General features: G+C 41.2%; 2 protein-coding genes across 11 annotated transcripts in view; one reads left to right on the plus strand and one right to left on the minus strand.

Annotated features, from left to right (window-relative positions):
• Nucleotides 1-24,587, minus strand: part of ANKRD27 (ankyrin repeat domain 27) — a 55,373-nt gene that overhangs the window by 24,949 nt on the left and 5,837 nt on the right. For 2 of the 10 annotated variants that reach the window (XM_062500352.1, XM_062500344.1), the window contains exons 1-12: nucleotides 16,998-17,049; nucleotides 8,218-8,348; nucleotides 7,172-7,282; nucleotides 6,364-6,520; nucleotides 4,709-4,863; nucleotides 4,343-4,402; nucleotides 4,196-4,249; nucleotides 4,042-4,107; nucleotides 3,887-3,963; nucleotides 3,404-3,525; nucleotides 2,465-2,543; nucleotides 1,517-1,649 (exon numbers count right to left, since the gene is read on the minus strand). In XM_062500352.1, coding sequence (XP_062356336.1) covers nucleotides 1,517-1,649; nucleotides 2,465-2,543; nucleotides 3,404-3,525; nucleotides 3,887-3,963; nucleotides 4,042-4,107; nucleotides 4,196-4,249; nucleotides 4,343-4,402; nucleotides 4,709-4,863; nucleotides 6,364-6,520; nucleotides 7,172-7,282; nucleotides 8,218-8,319 — 1,116 coding nt within the window. In that variant the 5' untranslated portion in view covers nucleotides 8,320-8,348; nucleotides 16,998-17,049. Of the gene's footprint in view, nucleotides 1-1,516; nucleotides 1,650-2,464; nucleotides 2,544-3,403; nucleotides 3,526-3,886; nucleotides 3,964-4,041; nucleotides 4,108-4,195; nucleotides 4,250-4,342; nucleotides 4,403-4,708; nucleotides 4,864-6,363; nucleotides 6,521-7,171; nucleotides 7,283-8,217; nucleotides 8,349-14,670; nucleotides 14,692-16,471; nucleotides 16,678-16,705; nucleotides 16,859-16,997; nucleotides 17,053-17,667; nucleotides 17,826-18,116; nucleotides 18,158-18,205; nucleotides 18,299-24,587 lie in introns of those variants that run through there. The other 8 variants (XM_062500347.1, XM_062500346.1, XM_062500348.1 and 5 more) reach the window with 8 other exon arrangements.
• RGS9BP (regulator of G protein signaling 9 binding protein) lies at nucleotides 18,632-22,765 on the plus strand. Its single transcript, XM_062500356.1, has one exon. The coding sequence runs from the start codon at nucleotides 18,776-18,778 to the stop codon at nucleotides 19,487-19,489; it is 714 nt and encodes a 237-aa protein (XP_062356340.1). The 5' UTR covers nucleotides 18,632-18,775; the 3' UTR covers nucleotides 19,490-22,765.

Consider the following 24,587-nt stretch of genomic DNA (forward strand, 5'->3'; position numbering starts at 1 on the left):
CTGAAGTCCTCATTTAGGCCTCTCAAATACATAGTTTACCTTCAAGACAGGTGCCTCCCAACAAAATATAGCACCTTAATGGAAATGGCACTTAAATTACAGCACCTGAATGCAATCCCAGTACAAAAGATGCTATCCCTTAGCTATACCAAGACAAATAGGATCAGGCATTAATAGGAAACAGTCTTTATTTTAGAAATTTAAGAGCAGTATATTCTACCTCAGCTTGCTGGCATTGTTTGTGGAAGACAATTCTACTTGGGTTACATTTTCTTTCAGAGCACTAGCTTTTGCTCTTTGTATATTGATTGTGAATGACAGCCAAGTGACTGCAGGAAGCAAAATCATATAGTAGGTTGTTTCTTTTAAACTAACATTTTTATTTTTTTTTATATAAGTCAATTACAGACAAGAAATACCACTCTTTACACAAGAGTATTGGTGGTGGTTTTTTTTTTCTTAAGTATACAAAACAAACTTGAACAAGTTAATGGAAAAATCCCAGAAAAGGAAAAAAAAAAACAAAAACAGCAAGAGGCCAAAGTGTTACATTAAGTACATCTTAAGCAAGTGCCCCAGCTTGTCCCATCCCAAGCCCTGCACACTGAGCCATCATTCTGGCCCCTGCAGTTAGATTCCAGTGCTTTGCAGTGGGGCAGACAGACACATTGAATTCACTCTGGTTCCAAGTTCATTCCTTTTCATTTCCACATCAGCTCAGGAAAACCTAGTTTTACAACAGTAGAAAATTTTAGAGGAGTGGTAAGACTGGATTCCTTGACTAAGTAGTCTACAGAGTTCTTACATTATAGAAGTTTCCAAAGGCACATCAGCATCACCCTTGGCAGGCCTGCAGGGATGTGACCAGATTGACAGCAAGTCTAGCTGCCCAGTAGGAAATCTCATGCATCCACAAATTTCCTGCCCCTGCCAGGTTAGAGATCCCAAAAGCCAAATCTGACCTTCAAACAGCACCTGATCACAGCCCTGCAATCCCCCATAGCCATCAACTCAGTGCAGCATTGTAACTCACACTGCAGACACATGACATTCTTCTAGTATGAAGTTTTACTGAAAAACTCTAAACTATACTGCTATCTCCATTCTGCTAGCACAGCTAAGCTTTTTTTAAATTAAACAAAAATTTAAGCTGTGCCTGCTCTCAAGTACTGCACTGCTTTCACCATCATGGTAGAGTACAAACAGGAGATAAACATACTGGAGACTCAACTGTAGAAAACAGTGCTGTTACTTTTCCTCCAACCATATGAAGAGGCAGACTTGACGTTTAAGTACTTCCTCAAAAAGTATACAGTGAACAAATATTGGTACATAGGACTTTATAATAATTTAGGTAAATTTAGCATTCGCCTCAGCTGGTCACTTCTACTCATTATTTTAAGCAAAAAAAGGAAATTCTTATGTTATTCGTATCCTCTGGCTGGATTTACACCCACAATGCTACAGAGAACTACAAGTTACCAAACAGGCATTTGACAGACTTGGAGTAGCTTACTGTTGATCTGTCAGAGAGGTTGCCTTGTCGTATGTATTCTATTGCAGCCTCAATCGAGGTTAGGCAGTATCCCAACTCATCCTTCACTGAACTGCAAAGCCTGAAGTTCTTTATGTAGCTCAAGTTGGCCATCCTGGGGGAAAAAAAAAAAAAAAAAAAAAGTTAAAGCTGCAAACCACTAAAACCAAGACACTAGCATGGCATATTGCAGCTCATCTTAGGCAATCCAGGCAGACAACAGGTGTGAGTTGGGAAAAAGCTTCTAAAGACCTTGTAAGGCCAACAATATGGCTATTCTGAGCTTGTAGAGTGATCAGAATTCTACTTCTCTTAAATACTCAATGAAACGTTATTAACTGGATAGAAGGAATACAAGGATGAGATAAGGACAGTAGTGGGAGATGAACATCTTTGAAGTGGGTGAAGCAATGTTTCAAGCACCACAAGCACCACAGTGACAGCTACAACTTAAAGGCCAAAGGTTGATCTCAGACATCCAGGATATAACAGCACTGAGAATCAGCTCAGGTACAGTTGGAAGGTTTAGACAGACTTCTACTGAAAATGAGGAGACACAATGGTACAGGCTAGCAGGAATTAAACATGCACATGTAGTTTCTCTGTAAGAAATGCACCAAATCTTGAAATACATAAAGGTGTCACAGCTCCCAACACAGATGAGACAGAACCACTCCATGCAGGCTGTATTGACACACAGGTCTGGCCGAGAGATAGCCTCCCACTACAACTTTTTTCTAGGCTGAGAATCAAAACAAAGGCATAATCCTGATAGCTGCTTAACTTAGTTACACATATAAAAATTTTTCTGCATTTCAACCTCTTACACTTTCAGCAAGTTATTACTGTATGTTGAGAAACATTTGTCCCTACAGCAGCACTACACAAGGCGGCAGAAAGGAGTTCTATATAGCCAAAACAGTTACATACCAGTTTGGGATTTCTGTTTTTACAAGCAAATACAGCAAAACAGAGAGAAGATCATCTGCACACATGGTTTCCATGTTAACTAAAAAAAAAAATAAAAAAATTCACATTTGGTATTAGTCATGTCATAGTTCAAATAAAGAGCAATAACTCTGAAGTTCTGCCTCTTGAGACTAGGGCCAGCTCTACTAGTAGAGAATGCATAGAGAGCCCAGGGTTGGCCTCCATATGTTCTCAGTCTCTCACTGCAATAGTGAGCAAGGAGCCAACACACAGATGCAATTTGTGCAATACACACTGCAATATTTGACTAGCATCCCTCCCTTCCAACACAGGAAGAGCCAAAGCATTAGTTCAAGACTTCTGAAAATACTGAGGGCAAAGACTATGCTCAAAGCTGATAACATTTTTTCCATAACCCAGCAATCTTCCTAGAGAAAAGATAAAGGAAAGCATAAGTTCACTGTGCTACTCTATTCCCTTTGTAGAAATATCTTCTGTTTTCAAGCTAGATAAAGTAAATGCCAGGTTAAGAGGACTCTGCTTTCATATCACAGAATCATTTCTGTAATCCACAGCAGCACATTTGTTTGGCCCCACTCAACAGTGCATTTTGCAAAAAAACGCATCTCAAGAGTATCAATTTCAAGATGTCAAGGGAAGCATACTCAAATACACAAGAAATATCTAGTAGCAATCTTCAGTGAGAGAGCTACCTACATGTCCAAGCTAAAACATATACAAGCTAACCCAGTACCCCACCTCAGCCTAGGGAACCAGTGCTGACACATCTACCTCGCTTGCCTTCCCTTTTTGCTCTGTTCAGAGACCTTAGAGACTCCAGCTCAACTGTTTGATCCCCAAATGTTATCCAAGTAGTTGTTTATATACTGAAGTGCTTTGTGTCTGCTGTTTAAGATTACAAATTGACTAATTACTGACCTCTTTGGCTTGGAGACTGCATAATAATTTGTACAACTTTACGCAGACAGAGTAGCTTCTGTTGAGGGGAAGTGCATTTGTTCAACTGACCCAGTTCTCTCTTTGCACGTGGTATATTAAAACTACAAAATAATTAGAAAGGAATGATTAGCATACAGAGTTCCTCTGCAGGATGTCCAAAGCCCAAGTTTTAACCTATTCAGAGCTGAAATGAAAAACTGTTCCAAAACATTGCCACTTCTACTCCAAGTGCATTGCATTTCTGTATCCTGTAGATGGCTTAAAAAACATAAAAGTAAAGGAGACAACCATCAATGCAAAGATTGCCCTCATATGACACTTGTAAAGCTTTCATTTTACATCTCAAATGAAAGTATAAAAAACTTGCTAGTGTCTAAAAGAAGACACTTTTTGGCTGGCATGATCCTGTTTAAGACAGGAGCTCAGTGACTTCTCAAAAAAATCCACAGTCATCTCACCCACCTGAACTCAGGCTTCACTCCAATATCTTTTTGCTGCAGGTCTTGAAGGCTCCTTGTGATTTTATTAAAATCAGCATCCTAATCAATAGAAAGACAACAGGTTTTTTAAACGCCTTAGACGAACATCACTAGTACGTAGCAATCAAAGAAACTTACCTCACTTGCCTCAAGTGTCCCCACATATTTGAAGACTAGGTCATAAATAGCATGATGGATATACATCTGTAGGAAAAAAAAATAAACATTTTAGGCATGAAAGGGAGAATTAAAAACAGCTTGCTAATTGTTTTCCTTCATTTCAGATGCTTACTTCAACTGATTGTTTGATCAGATTCATCTGCTCTTCTTGCTTTGCAAGCATCTTCTAGAAAAGCAAAGCCATAGACAGCAAGAGAAAGTCAGATAATTTATTGCTTAAGTAACACTGTAATATGTATTTAGGGGAGTAAGTCTTTACCAAGTGCGAATCTCTCAAAAGATGCTGCAGACATTTGGTATAAAGTGCATTGACAGAATCCTAGGAGAGAGAAAAGATAAAAGCCATCAGATTCAGGTTAATGGGACTTGAAGAAACAAAGCCTAAATAAGTGAAGGAAATACTCCCTGCCTCAAAAGTGTACCACATAGTAAGAATTTTAGCAATTATTACTGCATTTACTAAACAGTTCAGATAGCGAAATTCTTTAATGTGAATTACCACTTCTCCCTCCTCCCCTTTCACAACTCTAGACTGCTCTCACACAAAAAAGCTCAATAAGGCAAAGATAACATAGCAAAGCAAATTATATTTAGCAAATTAGCCATCAGGAAGGAAGATACTGACTATGTAGTGGCGGAGACTTTTCCTTTCGTGTTCTTTAAATGTTCTATAGAACGATCCTAAGTATTTATCAAATCTCTCACAGTGCTTTCCCAAGAACTCTCTAACATCTTCAATGTTTTTAAGAGAATAGGAGTTTGATGAAGCTGTAGATTCACCTAAAATAAAAGCCAAGAATTAACATATAAGCTTAATAGGTATGCATGGTAAAATACATTTTGTCCCTACATACACAGCTTGTGTGCACTTAAACATGAACTCAGCTCACTGCACCTTTAACTAGAGGTTAATTAAAAGAATTTAATGAGTCACATTTGAGCAGGCTCCCCTGCTTTTTATGTCAAGGATTTATTTGGAATAGCTAAAATAGATTTGACTTGTTTTTTTTATACTGGGATAATTTATTACCACATGCACTCAGCTTATGAGTTGTGTAAGTCAAGCTTGAAAGTAGAAGAAAAGCACATTAGTGTTGACAGAGTGCTCATGCAGGAAGTCAGGGTGCTTTAAGTGAGCTGCAAAAATCCCATCTTCGACTTTTACATAAGCTATTCTTTATTTAGACATGTTTTCTCTGAATGGGAGAACAAAGTCACATGAAGCAACATTAAAGCAAATAGACTTTTCTTCTGAATAAGACAACTGAATCCCTTGCTTAGAATTTATCCTGTTTTTCCAAAAATTTTTTCTAGGCAAATCTTTCATCTGCAGTCAAAAGCAGCCAGCTAAGAAAAGGCTTAAATAATTATTTCCAAGTTACTTTTGAAATTAGAAACTCCTTCACTTCTGAAAGGCTGCAATATGACTATATTAAATAATGGCTATAAAGAACATCACAAGAATAATTTTTTAGATATCCATTAGCACTTATAGAATAATTTAAGGTTATATGAATGGCAGCTGGGTTGGTGGTTTTTTTTTTTTTTCCAGAAAGCCTTCCATATTTCCCTCACAGTATTACTTTCACACTACCCCAGTAGTACTTCTCTTAGCATTCACTTGTTTCAAATATTCTTATTGATTTAGAAAGACTAATGTTTTTATTTCAGAAAGAGGTAAAGCTTCTCAGCTGCTCAATTAGTAAACAGATTGTTATACAAGTACACAAGGACATGCTGTTAACATTCACAGTATTGACTGTAGTCTTAAAAATAGTGTTACAGCCTTAAGGAGCACTATAACTGCAGGACAAAATTGAGACATCCAACTTCATAAGTTGGGTCACCATCAGGAGGTGCTACCCAACTCTGCCACACAACCTCAATTCCCCTAGAAAGTGATCATTAAATAATTTCCCTCTCCAGTTTTTTGTGCATCCACCTTGCATTTCAAGATGCACATGGTCACATTTAAGATTAAATCCCTTTTTCAAGCAGTCAGCACTACATTGAGCACAGCTAAGAAAAATCATGCTGGATTAAGTATTCCACAGATGATGCTTAATTCTACAGGATTTATGCCCCAGTCTCAGCATTAGTTTTGCTGGGATCAACTTGATATTTCTCTGCAGCAGCACACCAACATTTGGCCCATCAAGCTCACAACTGCCAGGGGGTTTTAACCAAGCCAATGTTTTCCAGAATGAACACATTTATTAAGCACAAACACTACTTTGCTCACTGTGCAAAGGCAGCCACCAAATTGCCACCAATACATACTTGAGCTTTCTGTCTTTTCCAATGGATGAGCTATGCACAATATACTAAAGCTTTCTTCTTTTTCATTGTAAAAGGTTTCCTCAAAGAGAACAGGTACTGAGAGAGTGTAATTAAAACCAGCTCCTAGAATGATGAGGTTTCCTTGTATGAAGATCTCCTGAAACAAAACAAAGAGATCAAGTGTAAAACTCTGCCAGAAAAAAGTTACTCTTTGGCTTCTGCCTTGCACAGTTACATTTCCAAGGGGGAGAAGAGAAACTTGCAAGGCAAGAAAGCTCTGAATTGGAGAAATTCCACATTTTCATGCTCTGTTGACACTGAAACAAAGGCTCCTTCATTATGCAATGGCTGCCTGAACCTTGCTTACAGCCACTTCTTTTACAAGTTTACTGCTAGAGGAGGTTACAGACAACCACCAAGTTCTTGTTTGCAGATTTTAGAGCACTTTTAGTAGAAAGGAAATTTTAAAAACCCAACAACTCAAGATCAGGACTCGAGCCCAGCGTCAGAAAAACACCACAAACCTTGTCTGTATTTCTCACACTTGGCTTTCTTTCCCTTCAACTCCTGTAAGGACATCTGGCATAGGAAGATCCAGATGGCAGCATACAAACTATCTCTAGTGCAAGCTATATATCCAACTTCTCAGACTGTACTACAAAACTACAAATGAAAAACCTGGGATCCTATGCAGTATCAGCCCTACTTGCTTTTTCTGTAACCAATAGTTCACACAATCAGTCAGCAGCAGCAGTGAATCACTCAGTGGAGTGCCCTCAAGCTACATTCAGATATCAAACAGAAATACCTTTCCATTTAAGGTTCGAAAATTTTCTTCCAGTGGCTTCAGAACATAAGATTCAAACTGGCAGGTAGAAAGACTGTTGCTTGAAAGGCTTCCTTTGCATGGAACTAGCACCTAAAAAAAGGTTAAATCATGTTTATGTATTACCAGCTATATATCAATACCTATAAGAGGCAAGGAACTAAACATGGCTTATAAATATTTGCAGTACAAATAAGAACAGATGCTTTTATTTAAATAAAAAGGAACAGTTATCACTAGACACACAGCCTGATAATTAACCCAGAAACTTCACCTTGTAACTTATCTGAAAAAGGCTGACAGATGCAACTGAAGCAAACAATACTAAGCGAAGTAAATTAAATGTTTAGTTACTTAGCACCAGTCACAAATTACTTAAAATGACAACAAATTACTTAAAGTTAAGCAGCTAATAAAAAAGTAAAGTATATTTTCAAATTCAAATGAAAAGCCATCAGAAAGAGAAAGATCTAAGATAAACATCTTGGGTTTAGACCAAGAGATTGGCAATTTGGGACAAATTCCTAATTAGAAAGAAATTTTATCATTAGGCAACAATAACCTCTGTGTTTAATTGAGTCTCTACACACTTAATTGTGAATGAAAATTAATTGCAAAATACTCAGATTAAAAGATTGGAGTTTTTATTCCAGGTCAGTTTAATATCTTTATTCTGCTATGTAAAATGCTGTCAAGTGAGTAACTGCTTGTCTACCAGGCATTTCAAAAGGTCAATCCCTTTTAAGTTATAAACTTTTGAGATAATATGTAACTTGAGTTCACAGAAAAGCAAACAAGTTTCCTGTAGAATTTAGAAACAACACCAACCTTAGCTTTTTACTACTGTGCAATATATTAAGAGAGCTATATCAGCAAATAAATGTGCAACTTAAACTAAAAATTCTTCTGCTTAATTTCCAAGTTTTGTAAGCTTGAACTAATTTTTATGTGTTTCATAGCAGACATGACTTAAATTCAAAGAGCTACTATTTACTAAGCAGATTTTAAATGTACTTTTTCATACTTACAATACCATGGAGTTCTGCAACTTTGCTGCACAGATCAGGACGTTGCTTCTGAATGGCCAAATAAAAGGGATTTTTCAAGATATCTTCATCATACATAGCCATATGGACTTCAGATATTCCAAGGAGTTGTTCTAAAATACATATGGAGAAAGCATGTATGATATATCAACCAATCTGTTACAACATAATATTTGGGAATACTTAGGGGCAGTTTGACTCTCCTTGTCCAAAAGGAAAAAGCCATTTCAGGTCTTGACATAAGCAGCCAACGGCATTGCTTAGCTACTAACTAAAGTTACTTAGAAGTTATTCAGAGAGAATATTTTTCCATTATAATACATTTCCAATCACACAGTTATCTTCAGTGTCTCCTTAGGCCTTCCAGGTGTTGGAGTTTAACTGAATATCAGAGAGGAGAAGTTAAGATCAAAATTATTACCACTTTGATACACAAACTAACTTCTCCTGATGAGAGCTAAAGCCAAGAGACACTAACAGCTTTTTCACAGCAGATTCTACTGCACCACAGGACATGGATGCTTTTCACTGTGCTCATGTGAGTATTAAAACTCACCTCTACAAGGACTACTCATACACACCAATGATACACCCAGACAGTGTAACAGAAACCCTCATGTAAGGCAATCCTCAACTTTCCATGGAAATTTAGAGGTACACTACAGAGATATGAATATCCATGTCATAACTAAAAAGCCACCATGAAATTTATCATAATTTGCGATCCTATCTACTCCCCTGAAAAGAGTCTCAGTGATTTGGGGTCAGGCTGGTAAGTAACATTTGGCTAAACAGAGAGCAAAAGAGCAACTGGAGAGTGAAAATTCAACCTGTAAACATTGGAAATGGTGTCACACTGGGTGTCACAGTGACCTGGAGAAAATGATCCTTAAGGAATCAGACCTTCACCTGCTTGCTTCCTCAATTCCAATTCTCTGTAACACATCATACACAAGGGCAGGAAAAGTCCTAGCAGGTGCCTCCTGGAATAACTTTAGATTTTTTTTAACAAGAATTAAAAGGCATACAAATATGCCTTTAATTATACAAGCTTGCTCTATCTTTCCACTCATGCAAGTTCCCTTAGTAATCAACTGAAGCTACATGATTTCCTCATGCAATTTCAGCTGTATATAGTCAGAAAGGGTGAGCACAGGTAGAGACTTTAACTTGAGCATACCACCCTCACACAACCAGTATGCCCCTGTTTCCTCCAATGCAGAATTATTCCTAACATGTTATTTGCTCAGTGTGAGGTCACTGTAAGGCAGTTGAAGGGAGTGGAAAAACATACACCCAATTCCCATGGATTCCAGATTCTAGCCATGCTATCAGCTGATCTACAGCCTAGTAACTGAGCTGGGCTCTGGTCCCTCCTTCTGCTCAGGCACAAGCAGATTTCCCTTAGAGAGCTGAACACAAACACAACCAATTAAAGCTAAAAGTCATTTCCACTATAAAGGTATCACCAGTTGCTTACAGCTTGGACAACCTGCACCTGAATCACTGATCTCTAGCAGTGGCAGGTAAGTGCCTCAAGCAGTTTTCCTGCACAATTCCAGACAAAATGGTCCATCCACTTTCAAAGTGTACAGTAACACCAAGAGCTATGAAAGACTACTTATCCCATAAGTAGTGTTCCCATATCAGCACGGCTATGCAATTTGCTAGCACATGAGAAAGAAAATGTTTGCTTACTGACACCTTCAGAACACCAATCAAGCTGAGTAATTAAAGACTGTGAACCTGGAAAAAGTCCAGCTTAACATGGGCTCAATATGAGCTAGCAATCTGCATCTGAAGCCCCAAAACCAACCATGTCCTTGGCCCATCCCCCTGCATGGGCAGCAAGTCAAGGGAGGGGAATCTGTCCCTCTATCCCACTCGGGTGAGACCCCTCGTGCAGAGCTGCCCCAGACCTGGGATCCCAGCACAAGAACATGGAGCTGCTGCAGAAAGTCCAGAGGAGAGGGCAACGAACCCCTCTGCTCTGCAGACAGGCTGAGAGAGCTAGGGGGGTTCAGCCTGGAGAAGAGAAGGCTCCAGGGAGACCTTATGGCACCCTCCAGTACCTAAATGGGCTGGAAAGAGACTTCAGACAAGGGCCTAGAGACAGGACAAGGAAAAGAGCTTCCCATTACAACAGGGTGGATTTGCATTAAATGTACAGAGGAAATTCTTCCTTGTGAGGGTGCTGAGGCCCTGGCACAGAAGCTGTGGCTGCCCCATCCCTGGAAGTGTCCAAGGCCAGGCTGGACAGCTCTGGTAGAAGGGATCCCTGCCCAGAGCCAGGGGTACAACAAGAAATGCTTTAATGTCCCTTCCAACCAATTCTATAATCCATGATCTGTTCTAGTATAGTGTCTGGATAAACAGGATGATCACCAGTAATTCCACCACGTGACTACTATAAAGATTTCTTGGCAGGTAGCTGCAATCCATGCCCAAGATGTGGGCTTCTTCCTCAGCCAGTGCAGAGGGGAGAAGAGGCAGCTCAAGTCATGTGGCAGGTCTGCTGCAGGAACACAGATACACCACTGCTGATCCACACAACAGCAGGGCTCAGACATACCTTCTTCATAAGGCAGGACTACTTACCTACAAAAAACCCCTGTCTGCTGAACATCTGGCTAGGCCACAATTCCAAGTAAGTCTTAATGACTGCAGCTTGCAGTCCTAACATGACTCAGTGACAAATTAGTATATATAACTGAACACAACTTAGTCAAAGTCAAGCACCAAGCAGGGTGCTTGTGCATACATGTGTATGCGTGCAACCATGGCAACCTTGCCACAGCAAGACTTGAGAGTCCCACATGGTTTTTTTTGGATGGTCTTGGATGTTCCTGTCCTCATCACAGGAGATAAACTGACTGGAGCAGAGGCTGAAGAAATAAAGTAAAAGAAGCCCTGTAGGGAGAATCAAGTTCATGGAAGGCAGTGATGCTTACAACTAGCAAACTGTATGAAGCAGGTAAGAATTTTTTTCCCCACAGGGGGATCAAGCTTTCAGTGAAGGACATTCTCCCTACATGTAAGTAGTAAGCTTTAACTGAAGAAAACAGGCTCAGGAACACCTTCCAAAAGGGAAGATAAGTACCTGGTTTAGATTGCTTGGCAAAGCAATCAAGTCTCTCATGTTGTAAATCTCCAAGAACATGTCAGACAAACCTCTACTAGAGGTGACAGTGGACACAGCAAATCTGGGAGGGTGGATTATCTGGTCTTTTGAGACAGTTTCCCAATCAAGCTTTCATGAATGCAGTTGTCCCTCTGAGGGAGTTTAGTCTGCCTCTAGTTTGGTGAATTCATCTATCTGTCCAAGCAGCAGAAGGTGGGACTGCTGTGATCCTCCCCAAGACAGTGATGGACAAGCTGTTAACACATCACATACTGTCAGGGGAAAAAACATACTGACACAAGGAAGTAACCAAGCATGAGACTGCAGTACTGAAACTGCAGTGCACAAATGTATCCAACAGCTTTATTGCCAGTCTTTCAGCCTAACAACTCTTCAAGTCCAAAGACTTCTTCCCATAACAGGAGGGGAAGAGAACACATAGCATAAATCCTCCTCATCTAAAAACCTCCACCTCACCATCAAAAAAACCCCAACTGGTAAGCTTTGTCCAGAAAGAAATTTAAAGCAACACTTCAATCCCTGGCAAAAAAAAAGTGTAAGAAACTTATGTAAGGAGGAGAAGCTCCCACAGAAAGCCTGACCTCATGAAGCTTGCTGTCTGTCTGACCTCTTAAAACAATGCCTGCACCTGGAAAAAAAAAAAAAAAAGACAACTGGAATACTTTAAGAATCATTACTGATGGACCACCATAGAAAGAGCTTGAAATCATCATCTTCAATCCTGGTTCATGAGTTACACACCACAAATAACTAGTTTGCTAAACACTTAGCTGCTGCCACAGATTCCTTTACTACAGAACTACTGACAGTGTTGAATCACACTTGGAGCTCCAACAAGGAGTGAAAAGAAACTGCACTCAAACACTGAATTCTGGCATATTAGTAACTGTAATGCACCTAAGGTACCATTGATGTGCTCCACCCCAGGAAGGAAGGTAAAACTTCTAGTTCATACCCTTGAGCAGAGCAGATGGGAGCTCTGCACTGTTCCCTGCATGCACATTCCTACACAGCAGGAAATAACCCCCACTGGCCACATTAGTACTGTTTTGAGAATCACAACTCTCAATTTCCTTCCCTTTTCTCTCTCCCTTACCCCTGCAGCTGTTCAGTGTCATTAGGGGATAGCTATCATACCTGATTAAAATGTGGGTAAGAAAAAATACAGGTGGAATGCTTATTACCTAAAACAGTTTAGTTACTGTATTCACTTGGCCCTCCATCTCCTTCCCACAGCATTCTCCAGAGAGACAGAAGTGTGGATGTGGAAACAATTTAAGTCATCAAAAAAAAAAACAAAAAAAAACCCCAAACCAAAGGAATTTAGTCTACAGATTCAAGAGAGCACATTAAAGCTTCCCCAAAGCTCAGGCACTTTTGAGATTAAGTCAATTTCTTTCCACCCCAAAAGTTAAATGCATCTGAATACTGGCTAATGCATTGCTGTAATTCTAGGAACACATTAGAATTCTCCATTAAGAGTTTGTTGGCAGAACACAACATCCAACATCCAGCTTTAACCTAATTTAACTTGGGGGTGACAGACTTACTTTTCCAGCTGCACCTTGGAGAGCTTTAGCTTTACAGAGAAAACAGAAAATGCACAAAGACTTATATACCAGAGCTGATTAATGCTTAACAGAATGCTCATTAAAAACTATCATCAGCTATATTCACTTTGAAGCCTACCAGATTCTATCATGCTGAGCAGTAAAGCAATACTCAAGCACTCATATTATATAAAAGGTTTAAATGGAATCACTTCAGTGTATGGCTTCATGCCTGTAAACACAGAAATAGCTCAAATTGCTGGAAGAACAGAAGCCAACTGGATCAGACAATCTAATAAGCATTATGTTACAGTTTAAAAAAAAACTATAATCAATCTTGCAACAGACTAATCCTTTCTCGATCAAAAGCAAAGTGATAATTCTAACGATGTAACTATGGTAAAAAGAACAGCTCAAGTGAAAAACATGGAATCTAAGCATGTCACTGTTTTCTCTAGAACACTGGAAATGAAGCCTAATTACCTTTTGTACTGAAAACAGTGAATGGGAATAAATTCTGACATTGTTTTCTCATTGATGGTGTTTTCCTTTAGAGATGGACAAGTGAGGAACCTTTCTGGGAGCTTGCAGGTTTTGGTTCCTTTTAAGAAGTACTTTGAAATTTAAACAAACAGCCACAGAAGTGGCTGATGTCATTGTATTTGCATTGTTACTTAGCAGTTACCCCTTGTCCACACTCAACTTGTTCAACTATTTACTCAGACCTTAGACTCATCATCTTCTGAGCATCCTGCTACATCCCTGCTAAAGACTTAAAATATTCTGCAGAGAAACATCTTTCATAACAGCATGAGGGATGATGTATACAAACACTACATAGTCAATGCTGAGCAGCATAATATGCTGTGTTTTCACCATGGAATTCTAATAATAATTCAGCAGAATGAAGTGAAACAGCTACCAAAGTCAGTAAAAGTTATTAACCAAGTTCAGTAACCCCAGTTGTCTCCAGGACAGCAAGTTAGGATGTTACACTACTAACATCAAGTGCCTCAGTGTCCTCTCCACATACATCCAGCTTCAAGAGAGTACAATACCATGTTCTCCAAAACCTTCAACATCAGGTCCATTAGCACAGCAAGAAGCATAAATTCACTCAATTTTATTTCACTAATGTTGTTAGGTTTCAGGTGACAACATCACCTTCATCTTAGCTCGCAATAGCTACTACAGGAACAACTAAGTCTTAGTAATCCAGCAACTTGGTATTTTTGCTGAAGTGTTCAAAACAACGAGGAAATGAGGAAGAGCAACTCATTACTCAACTATAAGATTTTTACCTCAGAGTAACAAATAAATACACACACAAACTTTATCAGAAATGTATCATCCTATCACCAAAAAGAAAAAAAATAGCAAAAGGAAGCAATAGTTCCCCAGTTCTAAGCCAAGGATTTGTTTTTTTTTAAACAGAAGTGCTTCCCCACACAGCTTATGAGCACCACTCGTTAAAAGGAACAGCCAAAAGTAAGCATAACTTAAAAGCTCTTTACAAGCAAACAAGAATCTTAACAGTTACAGTCCAAAAACTCAAGTCCCCACTCCAGTTCCTGCTTTACCAGCACTATTACTCATCAGTTACTCTGATTCTGGACAAAAGTTATAATCAGAATTTGAGCCCTGCATCAGCATTCACCTCAAGATAAAAACAGAAAATAATTTATTTTTCTGAACATTTAAAAACTCCAAAAGATGAGCATTGGGCATCCTGTGAAAAATCACCTGACACATTCCAGTAGACCTTGTTCATCACAAGGGAAAAAATAAGTAAATCTAGTCCTATTCCTTTTAGATTCAGGTTCAGATTGTACTGATTTCTGTGAAATGGAAGTATGCAAGAATAGCACCTTCGAATTCTCAGATTATAAAGTGGTGAGTTCACGTCAGTCAGTTCAAGACTTACTAGCAACCAGTGAAAAACAATGCTTTATCATCCCAGAACATCAGCATGCCATCAAAGGAACAGAATCGGGGAAAGGAGGGGTCATGAGCATTCCAGGAAAATGCTAATTTCTCTCACCATCTCCCTTCCAGGCATGCATTTCTTCTACTGAAAGGTTAAGAGCTGGCACAGGATCTCATGGCTTGGGTTTTGCCTCTACCCAACACGGCCCAAGTCTTTCCTAAGCCTGGCAGCTCTGGCCCTGCTGCCACTGCTCCACCTCCCCCAGACCCTGCAGCAGCACCGAGCACATGGGGCAGTGCCAGATCCTTGTGAGCCCCAGCTCCAGAACTGAGCTCACACCTGAGAAGTACTGAGAAGGTTCTTCCTTTATATTTTATTGGTGCATTTGCACTATTGTTTGGCGTGGGTACATCTTTGCTTGTCCCAGACTTGAGTGCCCCTGTCACTTGTTCCTTTCCTCTGGAGGAAGCACACCACAATCCTTCAACAGCCAAGCTTCCCACTTCCATCCAGCTATTTCAACATATTCAAAAACATCTTGCTTGTCATTAACCAAGTATCAGGAACAAGCTGCAGTCTCTTTTCACCTAGATTCCCAATCTCACAGGTTTAGAAATTCACCAGAGCAGCTGCAGGGAAGTTTCATTCTTTGGCCTGCCACTACTGAAGCACTACATTCTCCAAGGGGCAGCCCTAAGCCACTCAAAGCAAACCCTAGAACAAAGGGCAAGTGCTGTCCAATGAGCCACCAACAGTTACAAGGAGCATTTAGTGGGAGAACAGTAACAGAAAATACAAAGTTCCCACAACAGCTTCTTGAACAAGGATGCTTCCTTCAAATATCAGTGAGCTGTATTTAAGGTCACCTCCTCCTCGGGCTCTCAGAGGTATATAAATATTTTCATTTATTTAGCCACCAGTGAAAGGATGAGAAAGCTGGGAAACAATTCAGCTGGTAAGCGCTAACTAGCAAAATAAGTTATTTTAACCACTACTGGTGTTAAAAATGCTACACAATGCAACATGTAACAGCTAAGCTAATTAAGAGCTTCCTGAAAGTAAACATCATGATACAGAAGTATCACTCTAACATTCCCCCACAATTCCTATGGATCAAATCCTCCCACCACTACAAGCAAAAAAAAAATCTTAGCAGAAAGCAAATCACAGAATTCAAAGAAGCACACAATTTATTAGTGATCAGGAAGAGGGAAGGGGTTGATGTCACATTTCACTTTCACTGTATTTCATCCTTATTTTCCTTCTTCATCTCACAGTGGCTTCAAACTTTCCCAAACCATAGCAGTCTACAGAACAAACTTAGCATATGAGCTTATTCTCAAACTAAGTCCCTCAGACAAGGCTTACCAACCATTTAAGCAAAACAAATCTGCATTTACCTAAAATGTTACTTAAAAGTATTAAAGTGATACTACAACATTTAATTAGTTATGTTCAAGATGCATCACAGAATACTTTGCAAATGGTTTTAAGAATACTGCACAGGAAGAACAATCATTAACATCTATTGCAAAAAAGTCTTGCCACAAAACCAGGAAATACATTTTTTCTACTACTCATTAACCTGCTTCCTAAGTCAGTTCTAAGGATTTTTACCTCCATCGTAATAGCTTCCCCAGGACAGTATTTTGACTAGTCAGCATCTTGTTTGAAAGCAGTATCAAGATTTAGATTTTCAGAACACTGTGCCTGACTGACAAACAACTGAATTTTAAGAGTTCCCTCCATCTAAGCAAATTGTCTAACTGCATGCAGCTGAACTTAAATTAGAACTAATCTAAATAACAGGCTCTTCCCACATGACACACCTAAGATGTACTTAGGCATTACCTGATGCAGATTATGACTGCTGCTACCTTCAGGTTTAAACAGTCACATGTTTCTGAACCAATACTCCATCCCTCCCCTTCCCAGACACATTCGCAGAAGTGGCTTCCAGACTCTCACATAACTTCAGTGCTCTGTGGCAGACTTTAAACATAGCTAAAACAGACACACAAATATGTATAATTTAGTCAGAAATAAACTTAACACCTATATCACATTCAGACTCCAGATTCAAACCCAGAGCTAATCCTTTTTCCACCTGACAATGATTAGGCAATTATAAGACTTCACTTACAATCAAGTCAAAATCATCCTGTGTTTCTTTATTCCTTCAAAGAAACAGGCATGAGTGATCTGTTGTTTTTTTTTTCCCTAGGCTACCAATATGCAAATTGACAGAGCTAGTCGGTTTAGGCAGTAATTTGATAAACTACATAAAGTTGAGGCCATTTCTTCTACAGGTAATAACTTACAGAAACTACATAGGTTTTGGAACTAGGGCCAAAATTAAAGCAAGATAAAACAAACAAAATAGCCCAGTCAGTGGAGTCCAAGCTACCCAAATCTAGAAAGAGGAACATGATCTAGACAAGACTCTTCAGGCTGGGCTCAGCAGCAGAAAGCTGGGCTGCCCGGACTCTGTTCCTCATAGCAACTTATCTTGCTCGTAACACACACCGCCCTGCAAGGGTACTGATAAAAGATAAGGGAATGGGTCATGCTCCCCTTCTTGTGGGACTTTTGAGGCTTCACAGCTGTTTCAGGCTACCGTAGCATCACAAAACCACTGAGCTACCCACAAACGCTGAGGCGTGTGTGGCAGCATATGTCGTGACAAGCGAGCTCTCCAGAAGGGCACTTCAGCAGACACACCAGGTGCTAGAGACAGCAGAGCTCAGCTCACAAGGGGCACTCACATGCCCGTCCCTCGCACACGAGCACGGCCTAGGCCCGCGGGCGCTCACCGTGCCGCACCCACACCGTGCCAAGGGCAGCCGGCGGAGCAGCGCTTGTGACACGAGACCCGCTGGGTTTCCTGCGCTTCCTGATGAGCCACCGCCTGACTTGAGCTAACTGCAGGTGCTCCGGATCGCGCGCCAGCCATCGCGATGGATGACAAAAAGCAGCGAGCTCCTTCCCCAGCCGGGTCCCGGCGCGTCTGCGCCACACGGGACACCGGGGGGCCGGGCAAGAGACCTGCCATGCACAGCGGGGTTCAACACGGCGAGCACCGACCAGGGCCGTGTGTCCGCACGGCCCTGCCCGGCCCGGGCAAAGGCCGATCCGGCACGGCCCCACCGCTGCCCAGGCCGCGGCCGAGCGGCTGCGGAGGCACGGCACGGCGGGCCGGGAGCGCTCCCCGCTCCCACCCCGGCGGGAGCCGCGGGCTGCCCGGGGCGGGAGCGCTACTCACACCGACACCATCGCCTCCCTGCTCCCCGGCCGCAGAGCCGCCGCCGCCGCCCGCCTCCCCCGCCGCTCCGCGCCTCGGCCGAGCCCTACCGGGATCCAGGGCGGGCCCGGCGCGGCCGCACGAAGCCAATGGCTGGGCAGAGGCGGGAAGGACCGGACCAAGAGCTGGGAGTACCGCGGGATCGCTGCCTACGGAGGTGGAGCCTGCGAGGGCTTATAGGGCCGGGCCGGGCGCTCCCCGCCATGTGACCGCGCGGGCGCCCAGCTGGGGCGAGTTAAGTGGCGGTGGTGGGGACTGCCGGCTGTCCGGCTGCCGTTCCCTAGAGCTTTAGCCTTGGCTTTTTTTTTTGATTTCGTATTTTTTTTCTCTTCTATCCTTGGCGCTTGGCACTTTTCAAACAGCAGCGCCCCGCAGAGCGCGGCGCGGACCGAGCCGCCCCCGTGGCGCTGCAGGCGGCGGCGGCGCGGGGAGCGATGTTGCCCGCCCGCCGGGGCTCCCGGAGGCGCCGGCGCCGCCTGACCAGCGGGTAGGGCGGTACTGAATGCGGGTGCGACCCGGAGGCAGCACTTGCCATGTGCTGGTAGCTCCCGGGGCCCGGCACCGGCTGAGTCGGGGCGGTAGCGGGCAGGGCGGCACCGGGCACGGCCCCCGCCGCCACCATGGTAAAGGAGGAGTGCAAGGCGCTGCTGGACGCGCTCAACAAGGTGACCGCCTGCTACCGGCACATGGTGCTGACCATCGGCGGCACCTCGGACTCCCAGAACCTGCGGGAGGAGCTCAAGAAGACCCGGCAGAAAGCTCAGGAGTTGGCGGTGGCCAACAGGAACAAGCTCACCACGGTCCTGAAGGACAAAACAGTGAGTAAGGAAGATAAAGCCGAGTTCGAGAGGCTATGGGTGATTTTCTCCACGTGCCTAGAGATCCTGGAGATCGACATGAGGAGAGCCCTGGAGCTGGGCCACGAGTTCCCGCTGAACGTCCCCAAAAAACACCTGATCCAGACGGGCATGAGCGGTGGAACCTCCGGCGTGGCCGCCCGCGCCATGAGCGTCCAGAACATGAAATACGAGGCTGAGCACAACATAGACGTGGTGGATTTGAAAGACCTCGAGAACGAGATCAACCAGGTAGGAGAGATGATGTACGAGATGGAGATGAAGGTCAATGTTCCCCAGTGGACAGTAGAGGCTAAGCAAGATCCAGGGGCTGAACTGAAATCCACCATCAGCGTGGGCGCTTCCTCTATTGGCATGATCTCTGTGGAGGAAAATAAATCCTTCTGCGATATCAGCAAGGTTCTAGCTGGGATTATTTTCACTGCTGTGCTCATTATCGCTATTGTCCTGGCAGTGTGTGTGGTAAAATTGTCTTAGGGTGGCGCAGGCTCTGACAGCGACCCCTCTCCAGCCTGCCTCTGGAGTGTTTCATGCCTCACCTTTACTTCCAAAGTGTGTCACTTGGATGAGCTGAGAATTGTAAACGAACACTTGAAAGAACAAAGCAGAACTTCTGCCTCTGGATATACTAAAATGCACTATTTGTTTCTTCATGATTTTTGAAGATAAGGGATGCAAATCAGCCTGCAGAACAGAATGTCTTCATTTACTGGACTTGTAACAGTTAAGCGAAGTATCAGGGTATTATCACTACTGGCTGTAACAGGGATTTGCCTGCTATTAATAGGTCACTATTCTCAAAAGCCTGTGGTTTTCGTTCTCCACTAGGCTCTGGTGTTTGCTGCTGGTCACTGTTTACAGTATTGGAAGGTAACATGAATTTGATGGCTAACGTGGGTGTTTTGTGAATAGAATACTTTTTCCCCCATCAAATACAAGAAGTATTTCTTGAGCGAAGGAAAGGGGTAAGGATGAAAACCCCAATAAAAGAATGTAACCAGCCTCTATTTTAAATAAGTTAATGGTCAGGGATGGGGGGAGAAATGTTTGATACCAAGTACTGTTTGTTGATTTAGACTGGATTGTACGGAACCCAGCTGCATGAATTGGCACAGCATATGTGAATGACTAATCGCTTTCCAAATCCAGACAGAAAAAAGGGAGAATTGCATATTCAGAAAAATACTAGCAAGCCTCATGGTTCTCATTCACATTTACCACGGTTTTATGTTTCCCTGCAGAAAAACTGATTCTTGCTACTGGTTGCTATCTTTCTTTCTGAAGCAGCAATTCACACTCCTCGATTAACTATGAAAACAGGAGCAATGAATCTATCCACAGCAGATGCAGTTATATGGGAAAATAGATTTTAGCAAACAGAAATGACGCTAAGTTAAAGAAGACCTTCCCAATGGGATCCCCTCTCCTGCTGACAGGCAGGGACTGATGCTTGTCTGTGTACAGCCACATTTCTGCAAGCTCCCAAATTGCAGAAATCCAGACAAAGCTAAAAATGTGTCTCAGGTTCATATCTCAGTCATGTCTGATTAATCATCTGGGAAACAGGAAGCCTGGAGGATTGGCCCCATTTGATAACACTACAATTTTGGAAGGGAAATGCAACAGCACAAAACTTTCTAGTGCTTCCCTGCAGAATTGTAAACATTAAAATGTAAAACTGTGGGAACAGACACTTACTTAGCAGAGAAGCTTTACAATATTTTGTAAAAAGCATTTATGTGTTATGGTATTTATTATTTGCTTCTGAAAATACCTTTTAGTGCTATGAACACACACTGTCCATTCAGGAATGCTTGGAACATGTGCTACAGTGCCATAGGTGTATGGGGCACTCCACAGCCAAATATAAAGACCCCAAAAATGTTGGGGGTTTTAAGAAGCAATTTTTCTTCACTGATTATATTACAGGCAAATTATCAAAAAGTAGTAATAATTAGACATGTTTTGTGAACAGTCTTCATATTTGTTAAATAAAATTGACAACTTGCATAAGCACCTAATATTTTTTAATATTTTTGAGTTAAGAAAAAACTGTTGAGTTTTTTGAACTGTTTTTTGAACTGTTTGAGTTCAAAAAACTGCAGCAGACAGTTTATTCTCTAAAATTGAAAAGAACTGGATTTATGGGGGGGGGAAGTGTATTTGAATCTGGTCTCTTGGAGGTGAGGAAAAAAATAATAAGCAGAGGCCTAAATTCAAAGCTATGGATTATCCTTAGGTTGTGAGCTCTGCACATTGGTCCAGTCTAAGTCCATTCTCTCAGGAAATCAGAGTGTTACAAGACAACTCCACATTCCTTTCTGTTGTGTTTCACTCATTCCATAGAATATATTGTATGTACAGTTAATCTGTGTCCATAGAGATCCCTGACAGGTTTCTAACAAAGCCAGGTCTCTATTGGTGCTACAGTTCCAGCCTGCCTAGACAAGGTGTAAGTGCTGAGTGTTCATTTAAATTGGATGATCTCCTTCACAGTCACAGTAAGTAAACATATTCAAGGAAAATACAGCAAAAGCTGCAGGAGAATGTACCTATTTGGATTGTCACCACTTGTCATTAAAGACCTGTGGATGTTTTCACTTTTTGCACTCTCAATTCATAGGAAGGTAGAGAAGCCACTGGACACTATTCTGTGCTTCCTGAAAACTTCATAAACCTTGTGAAATCAGACCATTTATAACCACATGTTCTCAAGCCCCGAGTCCTGAATGCAAGTCTGTTTTCTGGTGGATAAGTAAATGGTAACACTGACAACATTCATTATCTTTTATCTTGGGATCTTCCACACACCTAACCACAGATAAACAGTTTACCCATGCTTAGTTGTGTAGAAGAATTTTTAAGAACAGGTCATCTTCAAAAGCAAGCTTCAGTGGCTTGGTAAACTGAAAGTTTTCAGTCCATTGCAGTTTGGTTTTTGTTTTTTTAATTTGGATTTTTTAATAATAGTACTCAAAAGAATTAATATAAATAGCGACTAAGTATGTAAGTCTTGCTTTATTATGAATATGCACACAATTACTATTTAATGGACTGGCCTTGGAAAAATAATTTCCAAATCTTAAGACAAAGCTGTCTGCAAATTAATTCATCATTAGTACCTAATGTTCCTAAAAATCTGTATCACCTACTGTTTAGGCTATCTGAAATTAATAGATTAAGTTGAATTCTAACAGATGATTGGCACTGTCTACATGGATAAAGTGCTGCCATTCACCTCCTACACGTTTGTTCCACGTGACAGAGTTTGGCACGACTGTACAAAACCAAAACTAAATGAAACCACCATTACCCAAAAGTACGGAGGCTTCCTGTAAATTAAGAAATAGAGATACAGATTTGTAGTCTTCATTTTTTCCCCCTACTGGAATGCAACTGGAAGGAGACTGGAAATGCTACTTTGTAAGAGAAAAATGGGAATTCATACTTCAAAATCCTCTATATTGAAACAGCATGATGATAAAGCACATTCTCTCATGTTGAATAGCGAGAATGTAATTGTAGTACAAACGAAGATGATCATTGCTTAATTAATATCAGTGTTGATCTACTTCAGTTCTTTTGTCTTTATTCACAGAATACACACATTAAATTTGCTGTATACTAAAATCTTACTCCTGACTTGAATTACACTGGTTTTGCCTGTACGTGGGTGGAATTTTCTACACTTTGAATAATGCAAACTGTTACTGTGACTATTTATTTAACTTAAAATAAAGTACTTCCTTATAACTTAATGGTTTGCTTGCAGCAGTAATTGAAACCAAACACAATCTGTCAGAGCAAGTCCAGAGGAGGCCACAAAGTTGATCAGGGTAATAAAGCACCTCTGCTATGAGGAAAGGCTGAGAGAATTGGGATTGTTCAGCCTGGAGAAGAGAAACTTTGGGGTGACCTAATTGTACCCTTCCCATCCCTGAAGGGAGCCTGCAAGAAAGATGAAGAGAGCCTATTTATAAGGGATGGAGTCACAAGGGGGCATGGCTTCACACTGACAGAGCTGGTTCAGAGGAGATACTGGGAAGAAATTGTTCCCTGTGAGGGTGGGGAGCCCTGGCACAGGGTGCTCAGAGAAGCTGTGGCTGCCCCTGGATACCTGGAAATGTTCAAGGCCAGGCTGGACAGGGCTTGGCACAATCTGGTCTGGTGGAAGGCAGAGGTCTGCCCATGGCAGAGGTTGCAACCAGATGATTTTTAAGGTCTCTTCCAACTCAAACCATTCCATGACTGTTTGACAAGCTGGAATATTAATATAGCTTATCATAGTTTATCTGGAGTTGGCTGTTCTAAAATAAAGTTCCTGTTTCAACCACAGTAATAAAAGTAAAACACTAAGCCCTCTCATTAGTTTTGTCAACATAAACACAGCCTCCTCAAGCTCCCAAAGTTGAATAGTGATGTATCTTACACTGCCAGGGAATCCTTCCTTTAGGAAACAGCTACAGTAACATTTAGGCTAAGGGGTGATCCTGCCTTTAGCACTTGTTGTCCAATGTTAAGTAGAGAACCATTGGCTTGGACAACCTGAAAACCAGACTAGACTGGACTAATAATTGGATTCTCCTTGTGTTAGGATCCAAACTCTGTCTCTTTCAGCCAGCAAACTGGCATTTACTTTAGAAAAAAATACACACGACCTAGGGAGTGTGAAACTTGGTCCTGTGCTATTTATATGAACAGTTGTGTCAAACCATCAGATGAGTCTGTTAAATGCAGTAATTTGTAATTTCATTCCAGGATTTCCAGTCTATCATCATAAAAACCCATTACCCCATTTTCCAGTTCAGTAACAAAAGGAACACAGGACCATAATTAAAGTGATTCTCCTGATGTTGCAAACAATGCAACATCAAACTTCAGCACTATTAATATAAAATAAGTTTCAAATTTCTTCATGTAAGTATGAAAAATATTTTTTACAGTAATGCAATTATTTAACACTGGACTAAATGACGGCTGTAATTAGCTTTCAGATTAAAAATTAAACATGTGCTTATTGTTCAAAGAGAGGATTGGTTACAGGCTTGCTTTTCCTTTTGTGGAAAGTTTGTGTTGTTTATGTTCACTTTCCAGAAATACCTTTTATTTAAGTGCTAATGGAACTCCTAGTCAACATATTTACCCTTCACAGATTTTCATTACGTAAAAAGTCATTCAGTAAGACCAGTGGATTACAGATCTCTAAGTGCTTTCTCTCAATACGATTATATAAGTCTTTTAATGCAGGAAGAGATCTGGACAAAATAGTTCACACATGAGCAGCATTTGCTACAATAAGTGTACAATAAAAGTGAAATTAGAAAAGAATGTCTTTCTTATAAAATTATCCACATGTGTTTAAAGAACAAAAAAAGGAAAGGAGACGGATGTATGTAGTAAATACCAAAGTTTGCTTTATGCCATATATAACAGCATCCCAAAACTACAGCTAACTGTTAAACTACAGCTTCTCTATAAAAAAAGCAGTATCTTATGCCCAATGGGACAGAGTATACAAAATATCCCTGAGTGGAACTGGCTATCCTTTCTCTTATTAACTCGTACAGAGTAAGAG

This window comes from Cinclus cinclus, chromosome 11 (assembly GCF_963662255.1).
Source record: "Cinclus cinclus chromosome 11, bCinCin1.1, whole genome shotgun sequence".
Taxonomy (NCBI): domain Eukaryota; kingdom Metazoa; phylum Chordata; class Aves; order Passeriformes; family Cinclidae; genus Cinclus; species Cinclus cinclus.

What these genes read in the sequence shown, in the direction of transcription:
- RGS9BP (XM_062500356.1), top strand. Translation starts at nt 18,776, where the DNA reads ATGGTAAAGGAGGAGTGCAAGGCGCTGCTGGACGCGCTCAACAAGGTG.